The 21,405-nt window shown below is 41.3% G+C and overlaps 1 protein-coding gene across 1 annotated transcript; it reads right to left on the reverse strand.

The window, feature by feature from the left end:
• Positions 1-8,301: 8,301 nt before the first annotated feature.
• LOC132525249 (protein archease) lies at positions 8,302-9,368 on the reverse strand. Its single transcript, XM_060157790.1, has one exon. It carries the CDS (start codon positions 8,962-8,964, stop codon positions 8,461-8,463), a length of 504 nt encoding a protein of 167 aa, XP_060013773.1. The 5' UTR covers positions 8,965-9,368; the 3' UTR covers positions 8,302-8,460.
• Positions 9,369-21,405: the final 12,037 nt, after the last annotated feature.

Below are 21,405 nucleotides of genomic sequence, written 5' to 3' on the forward strand. Positions count from 1 at the left end.
ATTCCCAAGAATATTTAATCTTAGCTTTAAAGTTTCAGGGATCCCTCTCTGAAAAGGTAACACATAAACAAAGGAAGACCTGAAAGAGATGAAGATGTGAGCCATTCAGAAATCTGGGAGAAGATAAGTCTAGCCAGAAAGAAACAGCAAGTGCAAAGGTCCTGGGGCAAGAGCATGTGTGATATATTCCAGGAGGAGCAAAGGGGTTAGAATGCCTAAAGGAGAGTAAGTAAAAGAGGGAGTGGTTAAAAAAAATAATAATAACATGTGCCAGATTATGTAAGGATAAGCAAAAGTCTGGAGTGTTCCTTCCAGGCAGAAGGAACAGCAACGGTGAAAGTCCTGAGTCAGGACCAAGTTTGGCCTATTCAAGCAACGAAAATGTGACTGATAGAGCTGAAGCATACTGAGAAAGGGGAAGAGTCAAGCAAGGTCCAAGAAGTCATCCAGGTCAGATCGAGGTAGGAGATATATGGGCCCCTAGGCTGGACGGCTGGTGTTTGTCAAGTGGAGTAACATTGAAGCTTTGTTCTCACCCAGACACTCCAAGGACAAAGCTAGTGGCAGAAGCTGAGCTCTGCTGAAATAAAGAGATAAGATGACCACTCCTGAGGTCAAGGAAAACTTCCCTGTCTGCACATGCGCAGGAAGGCTCCTTGGGGGTCAAAAAGGGAGGAGTTGCCACCTCACAATAAGTGCAGACATACCCCCCACAGGCATCTGCAATGGGTCCATCTTAGCAAAAAGTTGCACATGCATGTTGGGGAGAGTCCTAGGACCAGTCAGGTGTGAAAAAAGAAACAAGATAATTGGCTAAATGTAAACAAAGACCTGGAAGAACTATCCTATATAAGGGATTTAAATCACCTCTTTACTGTACTCCTCCTCATTAGAGAGGTCACCCATACCCTTTCTCTCTGGGTGTGTATTTCTGCCTTGCTTCTGTCTTAAATAAACAAACTGCTTCACTGTGTGCTCTCCCACATGTTATGCTGTGTCTCTAATAATAAACTTTGTACCTGTTCTTACAGTTTTTGCCTCCTTGAAACATTCTTGCTTTAAATGGGGGTAAGAGCCAGGGGAAATTTGCTGCTAGCCTCTAGCTCCTGGTGGTATAGTGGCTAGGATTCCAGGTTTTCATCCAGGCTACCCAGGTCCAATTCTTGGGCAGGGAACTAAGATCTCACTTCAGGACTGCTCACTGCTGTCCCTCTGAGATCAAGATCATGTAGAACCTTATGTTATAAGTATAGGCCAGTGTAAAGAATGTACATATATCTTTTTCTAAGTACACTGAAAAAAATTAGCTACAACTGTTGTTGTTATTCATGAGATACTATTCTGTTGCATAGATTGAGAAATGCTGCCTTAGAGCCAATTTTAACTCACTGTCTTGCTCATCCCCCATATCAAGCAATCCCCAAGTGTCATGAATTATACTACAGTAGGACTATAGCAGGAAATTGCTAAAAGTCCTCCAAACTCTCTTGTACTATTTCTTAAGTTACGGTTGGATCAAATCACTCCTCTCCTCAAAATTTTCTGTTGATATTTTTACTCTTAGAATCAAATTCATGTCCAGCAGCTGGCAAGGATTTCAAGGTCTTCCTCGAGGTGTCTCTCCACAAATTCCTGTTAAAGGTGCTAAATGTACAAATTGTACTGAGTGTACACACTTGATCAGAGCTCTACCATTAAGCTCATTCCATTCCCTCAACCTGAGCTCCCCTTCCCTGCGTTCTTTGCTTGTTGGACGTCTTCTCTTCCTTCAGAGCCAGCAGAGTTCCCACTCCTCTGAAGTTGTGCCTGATATCCCTTAGCAGAGTCAGTACCTCACTCCTTCAGCCACGTACCATCAGTATCATTCATGCCTCTGTTTGGTGTGTTCGTCAGATTGCTTTTCTGTAGACTTAGTTGTTGTCCCCTCTCTTGCTCCCATTAGACTGTAGGCACATTGAAAGCCAGGGCTTTATTTTCATCATGTTTTCTAGAACTAGTGCCTAGCACACTTGCTAGTATATAGCAGGTGCTCAATAAGCTGCTGATGAAATGAAATTTAAAAGGCAGGAATGTGCCAAGTGCTTTATGTAAGCACTAGGACTCAAAGAGAATAATAACATGGCCATACTGTCAAGGAGTTCATAAATCAATAATAGCAGCTACCATTGACTGAATCCTAACTATGGTACAGGCGTGCCGTTTAACACTCATGGCAACACAGTGAAGTAGGTGTTCTGACTCCCAGTTTACAGAACGAGGTTAAATGGCTTGTTCAAGTTCATAGAATAAACAACAGAATTCAAGCTTAGATCCCTCCACCTTCCAAGCCTGTGCTCTTTTCACTATACTTGTATCAGCTGGGATCTAGCCAGGAAAATAAACAGGTCTTTCAGAGGAAGGGATATTTTTTTTTTACAGAGGATCAGTTACACAGATGAATGGAAGAGTGAAGAAACCAAATAGAGAATGGTGAAGCAGCTCAGAGATTTAGCAAAACTGGGAGGTTGCTCCCCTTGTTGCATGAGTGATACTGGGAGAAGATGATGTTACCAGAGCCCAGAAGCCTAGGCTGTCAGGCAGAGGAAGCTAGAACCATGGGGGGAACTGCCCAAGGGAGAGCTGGGGCCAGGAGGGGAGGGGCTGTCCACAGGGACCCTGCCAGATTCCACAGGAAGCAGGGAAAGAAAGAGTGAGAACTACCCTGGCTTCTCCCTTCCTCTGCTTCCAATCTTTGACAGTGCTTCGTATTGCTTTAACCTATCAAGAACCAAAGAACAAGAGAGACTGTGAGAGCAGAGCATGAGAAGCATGGGAGTGGGTCTGAAACCAGGGCAAGCATGCTATCTCTCCACCTGAAATGAAAAGGACGATGAAATGAAATAGTATTTAATTGGGGGCTAGGAAGAATGGTAACGATATTAAGCAAATTCAAAAGAAGGGGAGATTAATGGTGGCTGCAGTAGCAAGGGAGAGACTCCTCAGAAGGAGGAAGTTGTACTGATTCCTAAAAAAAGGAAGATTTCTTGTAGGCAAAGAAAAAGAGAGAAGGCATTCCTGAAGAAGGAACCACTTAAGAATTTTCCTGCAGGTAAAGAATACTATTCATTGTTTTTTAAAAAATCTTTCTTTTCAGCAATAACTGTAATATATGTGTACATTGTAAAGAATAATGAAGGACTTCCCTGGTGGCACAGTGGTTAAGAATCGGCCTGCCAATGCAGGGGACACAGGTTCGATCCCTGGTCCAGGAAGATCCCACGTGCTGCGCGGCAACAAAGCCCATGGCCACAACTACTGAGCCTGTGCTCTAGAGCCCGTGAGCCACAACTACTGAAGCCCACGTACCTAGAGCCCGTGCTCTGCAACAAGAGAAGCCACCACAATGAGAAGCTCACGCACCGCACCTAAGAGTAGCCCCCGCTCGCCACAACTAGAGAAAGCCCGCGTGCAGCAACGAAGACCCAATGCAGCCAAAAATTTAAAAAAAGAATAATAAAAACCAAACACATACACACTATCCTGGCTTAGGAAATAATACACCATTATCTGCAATTTACTTTAAAAAAATTTTTATGGTTTAAAAAATACATACATATATATGCATACATACATCTGTGTATGGTAACATTTACCATTATAGCCATTCTTAAGTGTACCAGTCATACAATTCAGTGGCATTAATTACACTCACAATGTTGTGCAACCATCACCACTATCGATTTCTGAACATTTTTCATCACCCCAAACAGAAACTCTGTAGCCATTAAGCAATGGCTCCCCCCTCTCTCCTTATGCCCTGCTAATTAATTTTTTTAACATCTTTATTGGAGTATAATTGCTTTACAATGGTGTGTTAGTTTCTGCTGTGTAACAAAGTGAATCAGCTATACATATACATATATCCCCATATCTCCTCCCTCTTGTGTCTCCCTCCCACCCTCCCTATCCCACCCCTCTAAGTGGTCACAAAGCATAGAGCTGATATCCATGTGCTATGCGGCCGCTTCCTACTAGCTTTCTAATCCATGCAAATGAAACTCAGGAACATGACTACTGAAGCTTTAAATCCCCTTTCCACTGGAGTTGCATTTATTATTATTTTTTCTTATTAGTCATCAATTTTATACATATCAGTGTATACAACTCAATCCCAATCTCCCAATTCATCCCACCCCCACCCACTGCTGCTTTCCCACTTGGTGTCCATATGTTTGTTCTCTACATCTGTGTCTCAATTTCTGCCCTGAAAACTGGTTCATCTGTACCATTTTTCTAGGTTCTACATATATGCGTTAATAAACGATATTTGTTTTTCTCTTTCTGACTTACTTCACTCTGTACGACAGTCTCTAGATCCATCCACGTCTCAACAAATGACCCAATTTTGTTCCTTTTTATGGCTGAGTAATATTCCATTGTATATATATGTACCACATCTTCTTTATCCATTCATCTGTCGATGGGCATTTAGGTTGCTTCCATGACCTGGCTATTGTAAATAGTGCTACAATGAACATTGGGGTGCATGTGTCTTTTTGAATTCTGGTTTTCTCTGGGTATATGCCCAGTAGTGGGATTGCTGGATCATATGGTAATTCTATTTTTAGTTTTTTAAGGAACCTCCATACTGTTCTCCATAGTGGCTGTATCAATTTACATTCCCACCAACAGTGCAAGAGGGTTCCGTTTTCTCCACACCCTCTCCAGCATTTGCTGTTTGTAGATTTTCTGATGAAGCCCATTCTAACTGGTGTGCGGTGATACATCACTGTAGTTTTGATTTGCATTTCTCTAATAATTAGAGATGTTGAGCAGCTATGCCTTCCTTGGAGAAATGTCTGTTTAGGTCTTCTGCCCATTTTTGGATTGGGTTGGTTGTTTTTTAAATATTGAGCTGCATGAGCTGTTTATATATTTTGGAGATTAATCCCTTTGTCCATTGATTCGTTTGTAAATATTTTCTTCCATTCTGAGGGTTGTCTTTTTGTCTTGTTTATGGTTTCCTTTGTTGTGCAAAAGCTTTTAAGTTTCATTAGGTCCCATTTGTTTATTTTTGTTTTTATTTCCATTACTCTAGGAGGTGGATTGAAAAAGATCTTGCTGTGATTTATGTCAAAGAGCGTTCTTCCTATGTTTTCCTCTAAGAGTTTTATAGTGTACAATCTTACATTGAGGTCTCTAATCCATTTTGAGTTTATTTTTGTGTATGGTTTTAGGGAGTGTTCTAATTTCATTCTTTTACATGTAGCTGTCCAGTTTTCCCAGAACCACTTATTGAAGAGACTGTCTTTTCTCCATTGTATACCCTTGCCTCCTTTGTCATAGATTAGTTGACCATAGGTGAATGGGTTTACCTCTGGGCTTTCTATCTTGTTCCATTGATCTATGTTTCTCCTTTTGTGCCAGTACAATATTGTCTTGATTACTGTAGCTTTGTAGTATAGTCTAAAGTCAGGGAGTCTGATTCCTCCAGCTCCGATTTTTCCCCTCAAGGCTGCTTTGGCTATTCGGGGTCTTTTTTGTCTCCATACAAATTTTAAGATTTTTTCTTCTAGTTCCGTAAAAAATGCCATTGGTGATTTGATAGGGATTGCATTGAATCTGTAGATTGCTTTGGGTAGTATAGTCATTTTCACAATATTGATTCTTCCAATTCAAGAACATGGTATATCTCTCCATCTGTTGGTATCATCTTTAATTTCTTTCATCAGTGTCTTATAGTTTTCTGCATACAGGTCTTTTGTCCCCCTAGGTAGGTTTATTCCTAGGTATTTTTTCTTTGTGTTGCAATGGTAAATGGGAGTGTTTCCTTAATTTCTCTTTCAGATTTTTCATCATTAGTGTATAGGAATGCCAGAGATTTCTGTGCATTAATTTTGTATCCTGCAACTTTACCAAATTCATTGATTAGCTCTAGTAGTTTTCTGGTGGCATCTTTAGGATTCTCTATGTATAGTATCATGTCATCTGCAAAAAGTGACAGTTTTACTTCTTCTTTTCCAATTTGTATTTCTTTTTCTTCTCCAACTGCCATGGCTAGGACTTCCAAAACTATGTTGAATAACAGAGGTGAGAGTGGACATCTTTGTCTTGTTCCTGATCTTAGAGGAAATGCTTTCAGTTTTTCACCATTGAGAATGATGTTTGCTGTGGGTTTGTCGTATATGGCCTTTATTATGTTGAGGTAGGTTCTCTCTATGCCCACTTCCTGGAGAGTTTTTATCATAAATGGGTGTTGAATTTTGTCAAAAGCTTTCTCTGCATCTATTGAGATGATCATATGGTTTTTATTCTTCAATTGTTTAATATGGTGTATCACATTGATTGATTTGCATATATTGAAGAATCCTTGCATCCCTGGGATAAATCCCACTTGATCATGGTGTATGATCCTTTTAATGTGTTGTTGGATTCTGTTTGCTAGTATTTTGTTGAGGATTTTTGCATCTATATTCATGAGTGATATTGGTCTGTAATTTTCTTTTTTTATAGTATCTTTGTCTGGTTTTGGTATCAGGGTGATGGTGGCCTCATAGAATGAGTTTGGGAGTGTTCCTTCCTCTGCAGTTTTTTGGAAGAGTTTGAGAAGGATGGGTGTTAGCTCTTCTCTAAATGTTAGATAGAATTCACCTGTGAAGCCATCTGGTCCTGGACTTTTGTTTGTTGGAAGATTTTAAATCACAGTTTCAATTTCATTACTTGTGATTGGTCTGTTCATATTTTCTGTTTCTTCCTGGTTCAGTCTTGGAAGTTTATACCAATTTGTCCATTTCTTTCAGGTTGTCCTTTTTTTTTTTCTTTTTTTGCAGTACGCGGGCCTCTCGCTGTTGTGGCCTCTCCTGTTGCGGAGCACAGGCTCCGGACGCACAGGCTCAGTGGCCATAGCTCACGGGCCTAACCGCTCCATGGCATGTGGGATCTTCCTGGACCGGGGCATGAACCCGTGTCCCCTGCATCGGCAGGTGGACTCTCAACCACTGTGCCACCAGGGAAGCCCAGGTTGTCCATTTTGTTGGCATACAGTTGCTTGTAGTACTCTCTTAGGATGCTTTGTATTTCTGCGGTGTCCATTGTAACTTCTCCTTTTTCATTTCTAATTTTATTGATTTGAGTCCTCTCCCTCTTTTTCTTGATGAGTCTGGCTAATGGTTTATCAATTTTGTTTATATTCTCAAAGAACCAGCTTTAAGTTTTATTGATCTTTGCTATTGTTTTCTTTGTTTCTATTTCATTTATTTCTGCTCTGATCTTTATGATTTCTTTCCTTCTGCTAACTTTGGGTTTTGTTTGTTCTTCTTTCTCTAGTTCCTTTAGGTGTAAGGTTAGATTATTTATTTGAGAGTTTTCTTGTTTCTTGCAGTAGGCTTGTATAGCTATAAACTTCCGTCTTAGAACTGCTTTTGCTGCATCCCATAGGTTTTGGATCATCGTGTTTTCATTGTCATTTGTCTCTAGGTATTTTTTGATTTCCTCTTTGATTTCTTCAGTGATCTCTTGGTTATTTAGTAACATATTGTTTAGCCTCCATGTGTTCGTGTTTTTTACGTTTTTTCCCCCGTTATTCATTTCTAATCTCATAGCGTTGTGATCAGAAAAGATGCTTGATATGATTTCAATTTTCTCAAATTTACTTAGGCTTGATTTGTGACCCAAGATGTGATCTATCCTGGAGAATGTTCCGTGTGTACTTGAGAAGAAAGTGTAATCTGCTGTTTTTGGATGGAATGTCTTTTTTTTTTTCCCTCTAAATATAATGGCTTTAATATAAAACTATATGTTAGAAAGAAGGGCCCATTTGTACATGCATCAAATTTTTCTTATGGGAAAACAGGAAAGTGTCAATACTTCAGTGCTTAGAAAAAAGTGAGAACAGTAAATCAGGGCTCTTTCTAGAGAAACCTTCCAATTGTTCAACTATAATTGTTTCATCTGAGAAAACCAACTGGATTACAGGATGGCTCTTTCCCACAGCAATCTAAAACGACCTCTTTTCATGTACGTATAGAAAATATATGTGTTAACCAATTTGGAAGAAAAGCAAAATCCTGATTGTAGGATTCCTCAAATTTCCTTTTTTTCAAGCTGCATTCAGTAAGAGCATGGGGGCTTCAGAGTCTCTCAGGCTGCTCTTAGATCAATGATCCTTTCTGGGACCAGGATGGAGGGCTGGCATTCCATGGGAAGGGTGTAAGGCACCTGCTGCTACAGCAGGGAATTAACAAATGAGATACCATACTTGCCACCTAAAGGTTTCTTTAAACTTTGAATATTTGGATAACACAAACCAAGGCTGTACCTAGATTTTCCATTTCTGTAAGTCACATTTTAATTTAAAAATTTCTGTTCTGCAAATCTCCATATATTAAGATACTGCAGAATTTATATCATGGTATCATGGTATCTTCTCAAAAGGAAGAGAAAAAACAGTTCTTCATAGGGAGGTTCTTTTTTGTGTGTGTCTTAAATGTCAATGATCACAAAAACTTCTGGCTTCTCTTCATTATAGACCTGCATTGCTGAATATGTTATTGCCTTGACTTCAGTTCCCTGAGGGTGCTTGGACAATGAGAATTCTTCTCCCCACCCAATTGACCGTAATTTGAAATTTCTTTGATCAATATTAAGTACTTTTACTTCCCGGGCTATGAAGAATTCATCAGCACTGAATTTATAAAGCCATTCATTCAAAAAGTGAAACAGAAGAGATTGTAAGTCATCTCCTTGGGTTTCTACTTCTGTTGCTTGGAGGGGCTCCACTGTCCCAGTATCTGTCATATAACCAAACATGGCCATTGCACATTGCTCAAATGCTTCCTCCAGGGTATCTCCCCATGCGTGTAACTGAACATCAGCTGTATGATCCAAATACTCGTACTTCCGATTGACTGGAGGATACTTGGCCTTGATCGCCTTCTGCTTCTCAGTCAAATTGTAATCTCTAACATTTTCCCCTTCCAGCGCCATGATTGCGGCTTGGGCCCCAAACTCAACTTCCGCCCTTCGTCAGCCGGACTTCGGCCCGGACTTACAACTTCCGCCCTAGACTCCGCCCCTTGACACACACCCTTAAAGGGCCAGGACTCCATTCTCGAGGACTTACTTAATCCCCTAAGACTTCCGTCCTAGGTCCCATCGCTTGGAGATCTTTAAAAGTCCAAGGCCTCATTTTCTGGGTTTGCTTCATCAATAGTTCTAAGAACTAAGGGAACAAATAAATTGGAGGACCTAGGAGCAAGGGACACTTGAATTAGACATCTCGAGGTCTGATAGAAGCCTTTTCTTGCAGCCTCACCCCCAGAGCTGACAACTAGACCCTAAAACATTTTAGACTCCTCATCTAAAGTCCTACTTTGAAGGGATCGCTAGCTTCAAGAAAATGCTGGATGGAATGTCTTATAAATATCAATTAAATCTATCTGGCCGATTGTGTCATTTAAAGCTTCTGTTTCCTTATTTATTTTCATTTTGGATGATCTGTCCATTGGTGTAAGTGAGGTGTTAAAGTCCCCCACTATTATTGTGTTACTGTCGATTTCCTCTTTTAGAGCTGTTAGCAGTTGCCTTATGTATTGAGGTGCTCCTATTTTGGGTGCATATATATTTATAATTGTTATATCTTCTTCTTGGATTGATCCCCTGATCATTATGTAGTGTCCTTCCTTGTCTCTTGTAACGTTCTTTATTTTAAAGTCTATTTTATCTGATATGAGTATTGCTACTCCAGCTTTCTTTCAAGTTCTATTTGCATGGAATATCTTTTTCCATCCCCTCACTTTCAGTCTGTATGTGTCCCTAGGTCTGAAGTGGGTCTCTTGTAGACAGCATATATATGAGTCTGGTTTTTGTATCCATTCAGCAAGCCTGTGTGTTTTGGTGGGAGCATTTAATCCATTTACATTTAAGGTAATTATCGATCTGTATGTTCCTATGACCATTTTCTTAATCGTTTGGGGTTTGTTTTTGTAAACAAAGAAATCGTTTTCTTCTCTTGTGTTTCCCACTTAGAGAAGTTCCTTTAGCATTTGTTGTAGAGCTGGTTTGGTGGTGCTGAATTCTCTTAGCTTTTGCTTGTCTGTAAAGCTTTTGACTTCTCCATCGAATCTGAATGATATCCTAGCTGGGTAGAGTAATCTTGGTTGTAGGTTCTTCCCTTTCATCACTTTAAGTATATCATGCCACTCCCTTCTGGCTTGTAGAGTTTCTGCTGAGAAATCAGCTGTTAACCTTATGGGAGTTCCCTTGTATGTTATTTGTCATTTTTCCCTTGCTGCTTTCAATAATTTTTCTTTTTCTTTAATTTTTGCCTATTTGATTGCTATGTGTCTCGGCATGTTTCTCCTTGGGTTTATCCTGTATGGGACTTTCTGTGTTTCCTGGACTTGGGTGGCTATCTCCTTTCCCATGCTAGGGAAGTTTTCAACTATAATCTCTTCAAATATTTTCTCGGGTCCTTTCTCTCTGTCTTCTCCTTCTGGGACCCCTATAATGTGAATGTTGTTGTGTTTAATGTTGTGCCAGAGGTCTCTTACGCTGTCTTCATTTCCTTTCATTCTTTTTTCTTTATTCTGTTCTGTAGCAGTGAATTTCACCATTCTGTCTTCCAGGTCACTTATCCGTTCTTCTGCCTCAGTTATTCTGCTATTGATTCCTTCTAGGGTAGTTTTCATTTCAGTTATTGTATTGGTCATCTCTGTTTGTTTGTTCTTTAATTCTTCTAGGTCTTTGTTAAACATTTCTTGCATCTTCTCGATCTTTGCCTCCATTGTTTTTCCGAGGTCGTGGATCATTTTCACTATCATTATTCTGAATTCTTTTTCTGGAAGGTTGCCTATCTTCACTTCATTTAGTTGTTTTTCTGGGGTTTTATCTTGTTCCTTCATCTGGTACATAGCCCTCTGCCTTTTCATCTTTATCTTTCTGTGAATGTGGTTTTTGTTCCACAGGCTGCCGGACTGTAGTTCTTTTTGGTTCTGCTATCTGTCCTCTCCCTGCTAATTAATTTACTTTAAAATATATTTAGAGAGTTCCCTGGTTGCCTAGTGGTTAGGATTCCAGGCTTTCAGTGCCGTGGCCTGGGTTCAATCCCTGGTCAGGGAACTGAGGTTCTGCAAGTTGTGCAGCCCAAAAAATAAAAATAATAATAAAATAAAATATATTTAAAAATAAGATGGATTAATGGTTAGTTAGATGAATCTTAATAGATGGATAAACATGTGGTAATGAAATGTTAAGAGATGGATAGTCAAGTATAATAAAATGCTAATGCTAAGATCTAGGTGGTGGATATATAGGTGTCCTGTAAATTTTTTTCAACTTTCTTGTATGTTTGAAATTTTTCTTATTGAAATTTAGGGAGTGGGGGGGAATTTCATACCTGGGCCTCAGTCTCAGAGATTCTCATATAATTGCTTGTGTTTGGGCCTGGACATCAGAAGTTTTCAATGTTCTGTGGATGATTCCAATGTGTGACCAGGGTTGAGGACCACTGCATTAAAAGCATGCTATGAGATCCCAGAGCCAGGGTGAGCAGAAATGAGCACGGGTTAAGCAGGAGAGGTGGAAAAAGAGGGGAAATTTCTAGGTGCATATCAGAGGTGGGGCCTCCAGGCTGGGGTCTTAAGTGCTTTCTGTGGCTGGACAGGCAGATGGGCCAGCTCCATGTAAAGGAGGAGAAGCAGCTGCTCAGCGGGCCATTGAGAACATGGGATTGGTCAGCATTCTCCTAAGTTCTTAATACGGGACTGAGCAGTTTATACTGATGTGTTTAATTTTGCATGATTCATCCTTTGCAACGTTTCCTATAGCTTTAACTAAGAGCGTCCATTCCTTCAGAATGATACTTTTAGTGTGTAAGCTCCCTTTAACCCTTGGGAAGTATAAGATCCATTTTCAACATGTATATATATATATATATATATATATATATATATACATTTTCTTGTTTTATTAACTCGTCTTTAAACCATTTTTATGGAGATGAAGAGATGAGTCTGTTGAAGCAGAAGAAAATGTTATAACCTGGGTGTCCTTGGGCTCATGGGTCAGCAGGGGGAGGACAAGAGAAAGCTAGTCCTGGGTAAGACAGGGGCCAGTGATCAAGCCTAGCTGTTAGGCTTGGAAATTTGACAACTCCAAAGAAGCTACTCTAACCCAATTAACCAGTAAAAATGGTAACTGACCCTCCCCAGAAAACTGATATCTGCACTGCCCAATTACAATATGCCCTCTGCAGTAGTACAAATGTTTTCTGTAACCCTTCTTCCACTCCCAGCTATTTTAAGTCTTACTCTGGGGTTATAGTGGTGTGTAAGGTTGTTTGTCTCTATGGTAAATGATCCCAGTCCATTTAACCATGTGAAAGGAGTCAGGAGCACTAACATCTGATCCCTTGTCATGGGACCCTAGCCTGGCTCAGTACAAGTGTCAGCTGGAGACAGAACAGGGCCCAAGGGCAGAGGCAGAATGGCAAATGAGGAAGAAGACCAAAGGTCAGTCACAGAGCAGCTGTATCACAGGTGAGATCTAAGGGGAAACTGCTGGACTAAAAGCAGGAAGCAAACAGAAGTTCAGGAACCAGAGGCATGCAAGAACACATCAGGAAGGGGTATGCAAGACAGGAAGAGAATCAGAGCTTTGCCTATGAATGAGCCTCATTCTTTTTGGGAGCTCGCCCTATGGTGCTTGGGTGAGCAGGAAGGAGTTAGGAAATGCAGAGTGGGACAAATCTTTAAAAAAAAAAAAAAAACCCAAACCATATTATCACACAGCCCATTAGCTGAAGTTCATTTTGCTGACCCTGAGCCATCCAGAAGAGGTTAAATGTGGTATCTCCCATATCAAAAGTCAGGGAAGTATATAAAACATTTTAGAAAACTCTGAAAATAATATGGTTAAAAAAAAAAAAGAGGTCCTTTTACCGTTGAAGGGTAACTTTCAGCTGCCAGGAAAATTCACATATATGTAATCCCACATTGCCCCCATAAATCTAGGCAGCTACGGCAGTAATTCAGAAAAGTGGAGGCATAGCTTTTTAACTTCATTTCTCCCAGCTAGAGTGACAGCTATTTTCCTTTCTCCCTCATTTTGGAGTTGTAAACTATATTAATATCCTTATATAACTTTGATCCAATTTAGAAATTTTGAAAACTTTCAAGGAAGGACTACAATGGGCTGGCATAACTCATGTGCTTATTTGCTATGTCCAAGGGCCTGTGACACTGTAATTGGCCCTGCTGCGTTCTATCACTGAGGAGTAGGAGAGAGGAGGGATTGGGGGGTAGGAGGACAGAGCCCTGAGGCCATATGGAGTAGGAAAGGAGAGCCCCAAAGGAAAGAAGCTGCTGTTTCCAGAAGTGGAAGTGTGGGAAAGAATGCTTGGCAGTTATCTACCACGATCTATCAAGCTCCCACAGGTAATGAGTGAAATAGCAGGGACCTGAAACCATGTTTTTTTTTCCCCTCCTATTGATGTGTCTCCTTTGCTGGGGAAAACATTTACAATTGCTGCCAAACTCCCAGTGTTCCACTCTGTCTGCCCTCTCTCTTACCCTGCTTTTACCCCCAGCCTGGAGTCCGCTTGGGTGGAAATGCAGCATATAATGGGCCCAGAGTTAATCATCTGCAGGTTTCACCTGATAAGTCACAGCATGTTTGCTACGCTCCTTCCGAGAGTCAACAGCAGCTGTGGGGATGTACCGAGGGTGGCCTATGGCTTTCAGAGCTCTGGCCCAGATGGGAGGCAGTGTGCCGGGAACCTATCTGAACACCACCATCTGGAGTGCCTCTGTTGCCCTGAAGGCACTTGTCTGCGTCTCCAATGGACACAGCTTAGAGATGCCAAAAAATGAGCCAAGTTCGCTGGATGGACAAATGGCCTGACGTCAGTGGAATTTGCTCATAATTTGGGCCTCATGTGTGATGTACTGTCTGAACTCAAAGAGCTATCAAAACAGTCAGGGAGGAAGAGAAGAAGGAAAAAGGCAAGGTGGAGGAAAAGGAGGAGGAGGAAGAGAAGTAGGAAGTGTGAGAACAGGTAGATGAGAAGGAGGAGGAAGAGAAGTAGGAAGTGTGAGAACAGGTAGATGAGAAGGAGAAGGAAGAGGAAATTAGGAAATGGCCAGGAGCTGTGGGAGGACAGGTTCAGCTTTTGACTCCTGGGGCCAACAGTCCTTGTTAGTTTGTTGAAGGCATCAGTGCCAAACGAAATATGGCCTTTTAAAGCACTGAATTACGTGAGTGCAGAGCTGTTAAAATCAGTGTAGCAAAAATCCAGCTGGGTTTGGCCAGTGCCACAAAGTACAAAATGATGATCACTTGCTCTGCCAAGACCCAAGGTTCCCCAGACGTGGTGGCCTGAGCAGAATTATTTGAATATATGTTCATTCTTTAAAACAAGGAATTTGCTATTAGGAAATAGACATCTGTTGTTTTTTTTCTTGCTCTGGGTCCCGAGGTGGATTTATTGGGAAGCTTCAGAGCCTTTGACTTGCATGGGTCCCTGTAAGGGCTGGGAGACTCTAGGAGTTAGAGATTGCTCTAGATGGGGAGAGGAAACCACGTTACAATCAAGAGGCATTTAAACATAAGCATTTCTGGTCAATTGCCTGAAGAGACCTCAGCAGAAAAGAACTGAATCTCCAATATTTCAGTAACTTGTTGCGACTTATTTTCTCATTCTAAACAAATTCACTTTCATACTTATTTTCAAATTTGTAATTTTGTATTATTTTTATTAAGGAGAGGCTGAAAATTACAAAGCTCCGGGCTTCACAAAACCCGAATCTGTCCCTGTCTGCCTCCATGGCTTTTCTTCTGGTCACCACACCTTAATTTGTCTTTGTGGAAAGGCCCTACTATTCACTCAGTGGTAGGCACGGGATCCAGGTCTAGACAAAAAGAGAGGAAGTGACTGGTTTAGGAAAAAGCATGTGATCCAATTTGGGCCAGTGAGAATTGGGGCCAGACTTTTTGCTGGATCTCTCTACCATGGTTGTTAAGTTGTGGGAATGAAAGTTTGACATTACTGTTTTGCTTCTACAAAAGGAAATTGCCTGAGAATAAAATTAGCATAGATGAAAGCAGAACTGAGAGATTAAAAAGAAGCCAAGTCCTCATGTCACTTTTTGCCCCAGAAACCAGTTGTATTGAAGCTGGTATACATAACCCTGGGCTTTTCAGATAGACAAGTCAATTAAGCCCTCTTTTTTGCTTAAGCTAGTTTGAGTTGGGTTTCTGTCATTTGTAACTGAAAGAGTCTTGACTAATACAGGTCTAGAAAAAAAATCTACTATTATTTCAGTTCAGAAAATGGTTCATTGGTGTATTTGAGTCTTTCCCCCAGCTTTATTGAGATATAATTGACATATAACATTGTGTAACAACTTGATTTGATACAAGTATCTACTGCAAAATGATTACCACAATAAGGTTAGTTAATGTATCTACCACTTCACAAAATTACATTTTTTTGTACTTGCCTCTTAATAGTTATAAATAGATAATGCTTATTGATCACTCTCATTAAGGGCTTGCATAATCCATTGTATCTTACAAGCAACCTTACAGTGTATGCACTATTATTAACATGCCCATTTTACTAAAGAGAAAATTGAGGCACATAGAAGTTAAGTAACTTGTCCAATTGGTCCACTATCACCAAAACAAGTGTCTCAGACTTGAAGCCATGTTGATCAGTCCTTCCATTTATTCAGCAAATATTTATTGAGCACCTACTAGGCACTGGGGATTTAGGGATGAATATGACATGGTTCTTTCTAAAAGCTCTCAAAGTATTGGAGGGAGGGAAGCCTGAAAAGTTTATTCTTTTAAAGAATGTGGATCTGGCCATGCAAATAAGTGTCTAATAAATATCTCTCTCGGGCTTCCCTGGTGGCGCAGTGGGTGAGAGTCCGCCTGCCAATGCAGGGGACACGGGTTCGTGCCCCGGTCGGGAAGATCCCACGTGCCGCGGAGCGGCTGGGCCCGTGAGCCATGGCCGCTGAGCCTGCGCGTCCGGAGCCTGTGCTCCGCAACGGGAGAGGCCACAACAGTGAGAGGCCCGCGTACCGCAAAAAAAAATATATATATATAGATATATATATCTATATATATAGATATATATAGATATGTATATATATCAATTCTGTGGTTGTTATTAAAACACTACAAAATCTGCATGCATATATTAATAATGATACCTTTGGTAGATGGTTGAATGGTGGCTCCCCAAAAGTTATGTCCTTGTCCTTACATCTGGCCTCTGTGAATGTTACCTGATTTGAAAATAGAGTCTTTGCAGCTGTAATTAAGTTGAGGGTATTGAGATAACATCAGCCTGTATTATCTAGGTGGGCTGTAAATCCAATGATGAATGTCCTAATAAGAGACAGAAGAGAAGAAGCAGGGACAAAGAATAAGGCAGAGATTGAAGTTATGCAGCCACAAGACGAATGTCTGGAGCCACCGTAGTTGGATGAGGCAAGGAAGTATTCTCCCCTAGAGCCTTCAGAAGGAGTGTGGCCCTGCCGACACCTTGATTTCAGACTTCTGGCCTCCAGAATGATGAGAAAATAAACAAGCTGGTGGTTGTTTTAGACCAGCAGGTTTGTGGTAATTTGTTATGGCATCCTTAGAAAACTTGGATAACTTGTTTCTAATAGGTTATGCTTAACAGTCACTTTTCGAAGAGAAGACAACTTTCAAAAGTGTTATATATGGTTATGTTATACATGGTATAATGCAAATGAATCTGGGCAAGTTAACAATCTCTCTGGGCCAATTTTCTCACTTAAAAACATGGAAATAATTCCATCACCACAAAGTGTTTAGACTATTAAATGAGATAAATGATGCCCAGCAGACAACTAGCAAAAAAGCCAGGTGCTCAAAGATGTATCCATTTGAGAACGGGACACAACACTTACTACACAGACACCCTGGTGAAACAAGGCCTCTCAGGAGAGAGCTGGGACAGTTCACATGCAGAGTCCTGGCCTATGTCAGAATTGCTTTTGCATATAACCACTTACACCCATCTGGTGTCAGCTCTTGCTCTCACCAACTAACCACTGCCCTCTCCCTCAACCTTCTCTACTTCCTGTTTACGTAGATTGCTGCTTCCTGGCCAAGGGAATTGAACAGTTTCAGCCAGACTGCATTTCCCCTGGACCTATGCCAAGACTACCTTCTCTGCTTTCCTTCTTTCATTCTGCTTTCTTCTTGTTTTAGAAGATGTCACATTAATGAGGACAAATTTCTTGCTGCTCTGAGCAATCCACAGCTAAGCAGTTGCTCCTCTTCCTGGCTGTTGAATTGAATCAGATGGACATGAGAAAAAAAATAGCAAAAATTACGTACGCATCAAGAAATCGGTCCAGCCCTGCTTGCCTCAGCCCCTCCAAGCTATTGATACTGAGGCTTCTTTCACTCAACTGTGCTGGTCACATTGCCTCCACTCTCAGGCCCAGCCCTCACCTGTTTGTGTGAATGTGTCCTGACCAAGGCCGGCAGGATAGCAGGGAGTCAAACTAGACCAGAACATCAGGTTGGAAGGCTGCTGAGATGACCTAATTTGTGATTCTCAATGTGAAATAAATGTCCAAATCACCTGAGAGGCTCTTTCAAAACAAAAAACAAACAAGCAAACACTTGGAACTGGAGGATAGGCATGGATATTTTGGGGAAAAAAAAAAAACAGATTATAATGATTTTGCCCACAAGTCCAGGTTATTATTCTTAACACAGGAGATGAGAATGTGGACTCTCGAGCCTGACTGGATTCAAATTCTAGCTTTGCCACCAATGAGCTGTGTGACATTGCACATGTTTCTTAACTTCTCTGTGCCTCAATTTCCTCATCTGTAAAATAGTAGTAATAATACCTACCTTCATCATAGAAATGTTGTGAGGAGTAAATGAGTTAACATGTGAAAAGCACTTAGACTATATAAGTGTTTGCTAGTATTACCGTTACTTCTATGTGGTTTTTATTGACCGGCTCAAGGAAAAGGAAGTTGATCAGAGGATGATATGCCCGAATGAGTGATTTGAAGATGATATAGGCAGAGGGGATGGTAGAGTTCAGTGTATGACAGTGGAAATGGGTAGTGGAGGCTGAATAGAAGACTATCATTGGAAGGAGAAAGTGGAGCAGTAGTAAAGCATATGCTGTCTGGAACTGGAGTGCCTGAGTTTAGATCCTGCTTTCGCTACTCAGTAGCAGCACAACCACAGGCAGACCTAATTGTTTCCTCATCTGTAAAATGGAGATGATAATAACAGTGACCTATCTTATGTGGCTGTCATGGAATCAAATGAGTTAATACATGACATGCTGATTTCTCAGACTAGTGCCTGGCACATAGCAAGTGTTCTCTTATCCTTAACATTTTAATTGGATATGAGAAGGTCAAAGAACTGAGGGGCCAATTGTTAGTCGGAAATTGGCATTATCCGAGACGATGGCAAAGTCTGAGGTAAACAGGAACACTGTGAACCAGTTCACATGAATGAGTGTTCAATAAATGAGTGAGATGACCAGCAGGCTGGTAATAAAGAAGTAAGGAGGAGGAGAGTGATTATAGCCAAATGGCACTAGCCTCCAAGTGGCTGAGTCTTTCACAAGAGTGTGACAGCACTTACAGGGAGCAAAGAGGACCCCAACATCATATTCTGGCCCTGAAGGCCAAGAGCTAGGGGCAACAGTCAGAGAAGGGGCTGAGGCCGTAGGAGAGTTTCCTGCCTAGGGAGTGACAGTCCACATGGAGTGTGGGAGGAGTCTGGAAGATGGAGAAAAGATGGGGGTAGAGCCACACTGCTAAACGTCACAGTAGGTGCTATGGACAATAAATGGTCTCGACTAGCACTATTCACTAGAACGTTAGGCAGTAATGGAAATGTTCTGTATCTGCACTGTCCGATATGGTAGGCACACGTGGCTATTGAGCCCTTGAAATGAGGCCAGTGTAATCAGTGTTATTAAACAATCACTGAGGAATTTTGTTAAGATGCAGAATCCCAGACCCTACCTTCCTCTACTGAATTAGAATCTCTGCAGGTTTAGGCCATGCTGCATGATCTAAGGAGGCTGGAGAAAGTGGGTATCCATGTGGTTTAAATATAGGAAAAGCTATCATATAGGGTCTGTTTGGGAAGTTTTAAACTTATTTTATTCTGAGTGACTCTGATAGTTTTTATTTTGAAAGTGTTTGGCTTGGTTGATCTAAGAAAATTTAAAACTTAAAGAATGTAAGAGTAGAGAAAATCATATTATGTTAAAGGTTAATACTAGTGTTCCTATTACGGGAGAATTAACTGCTTGAGAAGAAATATTTTGATAAATGCTAGAATCCAAAAGTGAGAGTGGGACTTCCCTGGTGGTCCAGTGGCTAAGACTCTGTGCTCCCAATGCAGGGGCCCTGGGTCTGATCCCTGGTTAGGGAACTAAATCCCACAACTAAGAGTTCCTAATCCTGCAACTAAGAGTTCGCATGCCGCAACTAAAGATTCTGCATGTGGCAACGAAGATCCCGTTGTGCCGCAACTAAGACCCAGCGCAGCCAAATAAATAAATTAAATAAATAGTAAAAAAGAAAAAAAGGGAGAGTGAAAATCCTTTCTGTGTAAAAGGGAAGATGAATCTGAGATTTGGATGGGCCTCTGGGATGGAAAAAGGGAAGAGAAAGGAAAGGGGAAAGAAGTTCTGCAAGATGGTGGTGGGCTGAGTATGTACAATGTAATAGCACCCACGCCCCACCAAAAAATGTCAAATACAGTTCACCAAATTACAAATATTCATTGAGCAAGTTATTTAACCTCTCTGTGCCTCAATTTCCTCCTTTGTAAAACAGTGGTAATGTTACTTACTACTAAGTAAGACCTATAGGCTTTTTGGTTGGGGGGAACTGGTGAAAGAGACGAGTTTTCTAGCTCTTGGGAAAACTTGGGCTGTCCTGGGGTAAATTAGAGCCAGTATGATTGAACACAGATGCCTGGAGGCAGAGAGAGTCAGGAGAGCATCAACTGCTGAAAATGCCCAAAACTCTGAGGAAAGTTTTGTGTTACTCCACATTGTGGAATCAAGTAGTTGAGGCAGTTTCATTGGGCTCTCACTGGTTAGGGAGACCTCAGCTTTCATCTGGGTTACAGCAGGAAAGAAAGCAAAACATAAAATGGCCTGTGGGTCCTGCTACTTGAATTCGCTGACCCTTAGACTGGCTGCATGAGCCGCCGTCCACTCACGGGCCTCTCTGCTAGCCTATGCCTATCTGGTCTCTTGGGGCTGGTCTGTTTATGTCCTGTCCTCTCATCCCCAGAGTGGCCTGATCAGCTCTGGTCTCAGCTCTTATCATCCCTCCCAAGTGGTGTCACAAGGATGTGTGTGGATGATAAGTGCTCTAGTCCTAGAGTCTAAGGGTTTAGGGAAGGGGGACAGCAGCGGGGCCCTGGGTGATTGGGTATCTGATTTGCCCTTGAGGGAGGCCAGATTAGTCCAGGCAGGGTCTTAGGCAAAAGTGGGGTGCAGGAGGGAGGAATAGCTTTGGGGAGCAGGGGTACAGGGTTGCCTAGAGCAGTTGGAATATAATTGAGACAGAAGGAAAAAGCAAATGTATTCCAGGAATATACGTCAGCAATTGAACCTTAGAAGCCAAATCCACATTAAGACTAAGAGAAAAGGAATGGTCAAAAATGGAAGAAGGGACCCAATTTCAGAAGCAACTAAATACAGGAACATAGCAGAAGACAGGGTGAAGGGAGGAATGGCCAAAAGGTACTGGATTTCTAGCCACAGTGCTAGGTTACATGTGGCTAAGTTATCCTCTCCTCAGTGAGAGGTAGAGGTTGCCCTGCACATGGAAACATACCTTTTTTATGTGTGTGTAGTAAGATGTACATAAGATTTACTATTTTTTAGTGTATAGTTCAGTGGCATTAAACTCATTCACATTGTAGTGCAACATCACCACTCTCCATCCCCAGAGCTTTTTCATCATCTCAATCTGAAACTCCAAACCCATTAAACAATTCCCCATTTCCCCCTCCCACCTGCCCCTCATAGCCACTGTTCTACTTTCTGTTTCTACAAATTTGACTAATCTAGGTACCTCAAATAAGCGGAATGATGAAATATTTTTCCTTTTATGCCTGGTTAATGAAACATACCTTTTTAATATCCCCTCAAAGTTCCTAAGGAACATGTCAGATGTGCCCCAGGTCATGTCTCGACTAGCTCTGCAAGTAAACCAACGACTTGCTGCTTATCCATCACGGGTTCTGATTCTTCCCTTGAGGGAGATGAATGCAGGCAAGAGGAAGGGGTGCACCTTCTCCTTTTGCATTACTTTTGCTGCCAATTTGCCTCCTGTGTTCCCCAGCCTTTTTTTTTTTAAACATTTTTATTGGAGTATA

This window comes from Lagenorhynchus albirostris, chromosome 9 (assembly GCF_949774975.1).
Source record: "Lagenorhynchus albirostris chromosome 9, mLagAlb1.1, whole genome shotgun sequence".
In the NCBI taxonomy this organism is placed as follows: Eukaryota; Metazoa; Chordata; class Mammalia; order Artiodactyla; family Delphinidae; genus Lagenorhynchus; species Lagenorhynchus albirostris.